At 35.7% G+C, this 8,032-nt stretch overlaps 1 protein-coding gene across 1 annotated transcript in view; it reads left to right on the top strand.

Moving 5' to 3' along the window:
- Nucleotides 1-8,032, top strand: part of PHIP (pleckstrin homology domain interacting protein) — a 176,059-nt gene that overhangs the window by 112,461 nt on the left and 55,566 nt on the right. The window contains exons 16-19 of the mRNA XM_014535815.1: nucleotides 1,580-1,717; nucleotides 2,434-2,617; nucleotides 5,623-5,740; nucleotides 6,806-6,946. Of these exons, the coding sequence (XP_014391301.1) occupies nucleotides 1,580-1,717; nucleotides 2,434-2,617; nucleotides 5,623-5,740; nucleotides 6,806-6,946 (581 nt within the window). The remainder of the gene's footprint in view (nucleotides 1-1,579; nucleotides 1,718-2,433; nucleotides 2,618-5,622; nucleotides 5,741-6,805; nucleotides 6,947-8,032) is intronic.

Raw genomic sequence — 8,032 nt, 5'->3', positions numbered from 1 at the left:
TATATATGTAAATATATATATATATAATTCATTTCAGAGAGGAAGGGAGAAAGAAGTGAAAACATCATTGATGAGAGAAAATAATTGATTGGTTGCCTCCTGCATGCCCCGCTGTTGGGGATAGAGCCTGCAACCTGAGTATGTGCCTTGACTGGGAATCGAACTGTGACCTCTGGTTCATAGGTCAGTGCTCAACCACTGAGTCACACCAGCCAGGCATTAATACTTCTTTACTGTAAGATACCTTTTGTGTCTTCTTTTCCTAACCCATGTTAAAAGTTTGATCTCATCAAATATTCTCTTCTATACCTTCACACCTCATATTAATTGCTCCCTTTTCAAGTCTCATGTCAGTGCTTTCCTATATCTCATGACACTTAAACATTTTTTATTCATTGAGCAAGATTGAACATATTTGTATATCTAGCTTTGTGCTAGATTTAGAATTAGAATATTAAAATAAGTCAGTCCAGGCTTTTGAGGAACCCATGCTTTTGGGCTTCCTTTCTGTATTGGGCTGAACACTTGAGATATAAATGTACATATTGTTTGATTAAATGAAAGAGAATACAGCTAATTTTTTCAGGGATGGTTTGGGAAGATTTCACAGATGAAATGTCATGGAGATACCATTTTAGTTGGTGCTTAAAGGATAAGATAGTGATAATCACGTGTATACTTGAAGTGAAAGTATTATGGTCAAAGAATGAAGATGTTTATCCCATAAGAGTAAGAGTCAAGTAGATGCATATGGTCCAGGTGAGAGTTGATGCTGGAAAAGTAGAGTGGGTTAAAACACATTAAGTTCCCTCCTACCTCAGAGTCTTTCCATCGACTCCTAGCCTTCTATCTGGAGTGTTCTTATTCTCCCTCCCCACAAGGATTACTAATTCTTCTTTAAGTGTTAGGTCAAATGCTGCCTTCTCAAGGAGGGCTTCTTTGACTTTTGTGACTCACCATAGTATCATCTCCCTTCCCTATTTTCTCTTTCTAATCATCTTTATTTAAACATTTTTTACAATCTGTATCTATGTATGAGTTTATTGTTCAATTTCCCCATTGGATTGTCAGCTTCCTGAAGGTCAGGGACCTTGATGTTTCTTATTCACCACTGGATCCTCAGTTCTTTGGCATAGTCTCTAGCACATAATAGACACTCAAGAATTTGTTGAATAATTAAGCTGTAAAGATTTTTTTTTTTAAGAAAGTAGGTAATCAGATTTGCCTTTAAAAAAAACACACACAACTATGATCTCTAAGATGAAGTATATGACTTTATTTATTTTGGTTTTCTCACTTGCAAATTAGAGTTAATCATACATACCTAATTGAGTTATTGTGATGATTATATGAGTGCCTTAATCATGATAAACACTCAGATATCCTCATCATTTCAATTTTCAATAGATTAAGATTTATGGGGACAGGTTTCCATTTACTCCCATCATTTACTGTTGATCATTTTAGGTCTTCTCAAGCAAAATTTACGTTTACTTCTAGAGTCAAAGTGAGGTAAGTGAGTGAAATGGTTTGAATAGTTGACTAAAGTATTCTTAGCATTTTGTGTCTTATTACATAGGACTGAACCAAGTTTTAAGTCAGCAAGTGAATCAGGAGATCAGCCCACTGGACAGCATGATTCAAAGACTACAACAGGAGCAAGACCTGAGGCGTTCTGGTGAAGCAGGTGTCAGTAATACCAGCCGTTTAAGTAGAGGTAAGATGTGATGCTCTTAAGTGAAATATTAAAAACCCAAAATAGTCTACATTTTTAACAGTAGAGATGAGATTAAACAAATTATTGTACATCTATAAAATGAAATACTAGGTGCCAAAATGATAATGTTTTTGAAAAATATTTAATGACCTAAGAAAATGTTCCTAATGTAAGGTTTTAAACAGTAGATAGAATTTTTAGTATGTATATTCTTCCAAATACCCCATAATAATCATGTAGAACTTAGAAAAACTTTAAAAATAAAAATAAATGTATTCAGTAATTTATGAAATGTATTCAGGGCCACATTCTCAAACAACTAATCACTTTGTTGTATATGATTAAACTTTAAGAGAAAAGTTAAAGCAAATTTATGAACCATAAATGTCCTTGGGTTTGTCAGTTTCTGCTTTTTATATCATTATCCCCAAAATACATGGTGAGCATTTTTAAAAAGTAATTATTTTACATCTTCGGGCCTTAATAGTCAATACTTACGACTGTTAGATATGTTTATTAACATATCTAATCAACTGAATAACTATGTTTTATTTTCATTAAACTTTTGCCTGTGGTTAAGTTCCTGATTTGGTAATTTATTATTTGCCACAATATGAAGTTTCATGTGGAAGTTAGTGTAGGGTTGTTGTTTTTTTTCTATTATAAGTTAATGGAGAAGTGTCTCTAAATATAACATACTACATTTTTTTACTAAGGTTCTGTAAGCTCTACCTCAGAAGTTCATTCACCTCCAAATGTTGGGCTAAGGCGGAGTGGACAGATTGAAGGAGTACGGCAAATGCACAGCAATGCACCAAGAAGTGAAATAGCCACAGAGCGAGATCTTGTAGCTTGGAGTCGAAGGGTGGTAGTACCTGAGCTTTCGGCCGGTGTAGCCAGGTAAGTGGAGTTGTGGATTCTTATGTACCCCAGTTGTTTGTGTTTATTTTTAATTATAGTCTTAAAAGTACCTTTTAAGCACTGTAATTTATTTTAAATTTATCTGAAGAGCTAGTCTTTTAAACTAATCGTAAAAAATGTAATACATGTTTTTTTCTAGAATGAGTCATGTAAAGGGATATGAAGGGAAGATGTGTTAGGGTGAATGGGGGAAATAATAAATTTGGATTAACTAAATATGAAATTTATTGACTAGCATATTTAAATCTTAACCTGTATTATTTAATTGTAGCTTAAAACACTCCAGAAATTTGTTATAATTAAATTTTCAATGGATTTTATTCATTTTTCATATCATTCACAGGCATAATGAAAATTACTTATTAGTAATATATTATATAAATATGTTTATATATTAAAATGATTCTTTTTTTGTATTTGAATATATTATACATGTATAAATTTAAAAGTATTGATTTGATATAATCTTTTTCTTGAGGCTCATGCTATAAGGGAACTTTAAAACCAGTTCTTTTTGATTCTTTAGTAATTCATGAATGTGGTCCATCTGAACCCAGCGCACTACATACTCTTAATACTACACTATAATAAAAAAATGTGAAGATCAAAATGTGAATTTGATTTTAGGATTTTCTATTTCTTTCTTACTGATTTCAGAGAGGAAGGGAGAGGTAGAGATAGAAACATCAGTGACGAGAGAGAATCATTGATCGGCTGCCTCCTACACTCCCCTTGCTGGGGATCGAGCCCGCAACCCCAGCATGTGCCCTTGACTGGAATTGAACCCAGGACCCTTCAGTCCATAGATCGACGCTCTATCCACTGAGCCAAACCAGCTAGGGCAAGATTTTGTATTTCTTAAAAAATTCAAAAGATAATAGTTATTTACAGACAGTCTCTAACGAATTTTTTGACTTTACGATGGTGTGAAAATGATTTTCATTCAGTAGAAACCATACTTCAAATATTGAATTTTGATCTTTTCTTGGACTGGCGATATGTGGTATGATACTTGCTCATGATGCTGGTTGGGTAGTGGCAGTGAGTTGCAGCTCCCTGTCAGATAGGCGATCATGACAGTAAACATCCTATACTCTATGTTGCCAGTGTTTTATTAGGGTATTATGTTCTGAGCATGTTTAAGGTAGACTGGGTTAAGCTGTGATGTTGGTTAGTTTAGGTGTATTAAATGCATATTTGATTTCCAATATTTTCAACTTATAATGAGTGTATCAGGACATAACCTTATCTTAAGTTGAAGAGCATCTATGATTAAAATAAATACTTTTGAATGTGAATGTTCATATAGGAAATGCTTTTTTATTGGACAATACTTCAAATTTGTGTTAGGGTAGGATTAAATGTACACCTAAAGTATACATTTGAACAATGACTTTATCTGATGGAAAATATACCTAAATGTCTTTAATAAAAATTAACTTTCACTTTATTTTTAGTTGGATTCCTATCCACTTTTTAATTCTATTATTAGGGTTGGAGGGCTGGTAAGGTAATTGAAAATAAAAAAAAGAATAAAACAGGAAATCAGAATATTACTTTTTATAATTGATACAGCTGTGGCTTATCTTGTATGAACAATGTAGCTTTTACTTGGCATTAAAGTGCGCTTTCTAATACTGAACTCCAATAACAGGTAACATTGAGCTTCTCAGTATTTCTCCCCATGGAGAAGCAGCTGATTTACTTATTTAAAATGCAGAGCAGAATATATACATTGCTAAGCTGGTTTTTTCTTCCAGGAATTAGTTCACTTCTCCCCTTCTTAAAAACCTAAATATGCATATACCAGTGATTATCCTTTTGGGGATGTATACCAAAGGAATTAAAACTTATGTTCACACAAAAACATGAACATTGATGATATATAGCAGCTTTATTTGTAATAGCCAAAACCTAGAAACAACCCAGGTATATTCTTCAATTGGTGTGTGTTTAAACAAACTGTGGTATATCCACTGCATGGAATACTACTTTGCTATAAGAAAAAGACATAGAGAACATACTAGTGATGGCTAGACATTGCGGGGGAAAAAGGGCTGAGGAAGAGGAGATAAAGATAGATATGATAATTAGAAGGGCACAAGAAGTGATCTCTGTGGTGATGGATACATAAACCTACACATGTGGTACAAGTAATCACATTCTAGCACCTATATACGCAAGTACAAGTAAAACTTGGGAGTTCTGAATATTAATGTACTCTAGTAAAAACAAAATTAACTTTATAGAGCTTTTCCAAATTTGAATGTTAACTCGCAGCTGTGAAATCTCCAGGAAAAATTATAGTTCTAAAACTTGAAAATTGTAAAGAATTAAAGTAAAAATCCAAATTTTGATTTTTGTCCTTGTGAGTTCAGGTTTCATGACATTGTAATTCACAATTAATGTTACTCAACGTTTTCTGTTGTACAATTTCAGCTGAATTCTGGATAGAGTTGAAGTTTTTCAGTAGATGAAGGCTGACTTGCCTTTCACTGGAAAGAATGTACTTCTTTCAGGGATTTGGGTTATGTTAGTTCAGCCTGAAGGTTCTGTTGTGCCTTTTCAATTTATTTTTATTTTAGGATTTTAGCTATTTATTTGCCACAAAAGATTATCACAGCATAAGCCCTATACTGATGTAATATTTCCAACATAAATCCAATTTCTAACTCTATAGAGCAGTTACCTTAGGAATATAATCATGTTCCCAGAACCTAATACTTGATTTGCCAACAAACATAGCAGAACCAGTAGTATCAAGTTCAAGTAGTCAGTCTATCTTTACCATGTTTCAGTCACCTAATGCCAAATGTCCAGAGCACATAATCTATGAATATAAACTCAGAAATATTTATCATATGCCTCTATCTGAAAGGAAAACATTAAGAGTAGCATTTCTTCTCTGACACCCAATACCTCTTTAGGTGAGAAATTAGTTGTAAAAATTCAAGATTAACATGTGGCTTTTAATTTTCTTTCAGTAGGCAAGAAGAATGGAGAACTGCAAAGGGAGAAGAAGAAATAAAGACTTATAGATCAGAAGAGAAAAGAAAACACTTAACTGCTCCAAAAGAGAATAAAACACCCACTGTCTCCAAGGTAAATAGTAATTACTTTTGATGTGTAATATTTTCTTTATAAATTTAGTAACCTTTTTAAGACCCTTTTGTAATAAAAAATGTCAACTTTTAAAATAAGATGCTTAATGAAGTAAAATTATTATAGTTATTTCTTGATTTCCTCTTTGTATTATCTATACTAATAAAGAGCTAATATGCTAATAGTCGGGACACTGTAATGCATAACGACCAGACCATTAGCATATTAGGCGGGACCACCCCGAGCTGGGGAGGGCAGGGGTGAGAGCCCATAGTGCCCCAATCACCAGTCCTTCGCCACCCACCGCTAGCACTCAGAGCGTCCCGCGGCCCACCTACCAGGGGAAGGAGCACAGTGCAGGAGGCTGGAGGCTTCCACACTTTCCTCCGGTGCCATGATGGGGCAGAGCCGCCACATTGCTCTGGAGACGGGGCAGGTATGCGCTTTTGACCAAGAATCGAGCAAGCGATTCTTCAGTGTGCAGGCCAACGCTCTAACCACTGCACAACACCGACCAGGGCAGGTTTAAATTCTTATATTTATTGAGTTTTATATCTGTCACCATGCTGGACTTTTTTTTGGAATGTTGTCTTTTCATCTGACGCAGAACTTTTCCCACATTCTGTATTCAGAAGAAAGAGAGCTAGCCACCTGATATTCGATTCTCATAGTGACATGGTAGTTTTGTGATCACCTTTTTGGTTTCTAGTTTGCCTTTATTAATATGCCTCACAGTCAGTGGTCCTCTTTCTCATATCTGTTTTATAGGTTTTGTTTTGTGTTGGTATGGGAGAATTTAATGTTAGGCTTGGTTTATTATGAATCCTTAAATCCGTATTAGTTAATCAAAAGCAAGGTTTTTATAACATCAATTAGCAAGTGAATTTCAACATACACAAATCTGTGATTTTACTTGATATAATAAAATATTTGAACAGGTAGTCTAATCTAGTTTATGTAATATAAATATGTATGGATTTTTTATAATTAAGAAATATAACTTTTAAAGTAAAAAGTTAGCTCTTTAAGCATTCTGTAAATAAATTTAATTTACTTTTTCCCCAGAATCATGCCCATGAGCATTTCCTGGATCTTGGAGAATCCAAAAAGCAGCAGGCAAATCAACATAGTTATTGTACCAGATCTGCATTGGAAGAGATTCCTAGACCTTCGGAAGAGATAGAAAATGGCACTAGCTCTTCAGATGTAAGATCTCATTACATGCATAAATTTGTTTTCATTTTTACTTTTTTGAAAAAATATGACTTTCATTCTTCACATTTATTAATAAATTGATAGATGTAGCTCAAACATGGTATTTCTGGGCCTTATAATAATAGTGATAGCTTCCATTTACTGAAGACCTGCTATGTATGTTCCAGGCATAGCACACACATGCATAATCTCAGATGCACAGCACAAATTTGTATGAATTACTCCCATTTTACATTTATGAGGAATCTGAGGTTCTGAAATGCTTAGATTACACATTTACCTAATCCTATATAATAAAAGGTTAATATGCAAATTGACCGAACAGCAGAACGGCCGGTTGCTATGACATGCACTGACCACCAGGGGGCAAATGCTCAACGCAGGAGCTGCCCCCTAGTGGTCAGTGTGCTACCAAAGGGAGAGCGCCACTCAGCCAGAAGTCAGGCTCATGGCTGGCAAGCGCAGCAGCGATGGTGGGAGCCTCTTCCTCCTCCACAGAAGCACTAAGTATGTCCGACAGGCCCCAAGGACTCTCGGACTGCAAGAGGGTGCAGGCCGGGCTGAGGAACGCCCACTACCCCTATCCCCACCCCCAGAGTGCATGAATTTCATGCACTGGGCCTCTAGTTACTAAATAGTAGAGCAGGGATTAAACCCAGGTTCCTTTTACTCTAAAGCCAAGGCTTTTAAATGGTACCATCTATCCTATCTAATAAAAGAGAAACATGGTAATTAGCGTACAACCGCTACCCTTCCCATTGGCTAATCAGGGCGATATGCAAATTAACTGCCAGCCAAGATGGCAGCCGGCAGTCAGGCAGCTTGAAGCTAACAGGAAGCTTGCTTGCTTCAGTGACAGAGGAAGCCAACGTTCCCCGCCTGCGGCTGCCGGCCTCTGAGCTTGCAGTTTGAAACATTGTTACAAATATAGAAGCTAAACAAAACCCCAGTAAGCTGTTTTCAGTCAGCCGGGATCTCAGAGCTGGAGTCACAACAAAGTTTCAAATACAGAAGGTAAACAAAGGCCAGAAACCTGCTTTCAGCAGCCGAGCCTCAGAGAGAAAGCCGGCTCTCAGC

The sequence above is a fragment of the Myotis brandtii genome, unplaced genomic scaffold (genome assembly GCF_000412655.1).
Source record: "Myotis brandtii unplaced genomic scaffold, ASM41265v1 scaffold151, whole genome shotgun sequence".
NCBI classification, from domain to species: domain Eukaryota; kingdom Metazoa; phylum Chordata; class Mammalia; order Chiroptera; family Vespertilionidae; genus Myotis; species Myotis brandtii.
Note: the sequence above shows the minus strand (reverse complement) of the source record. Positions and strands in the feature narration are given on the sequence as shown.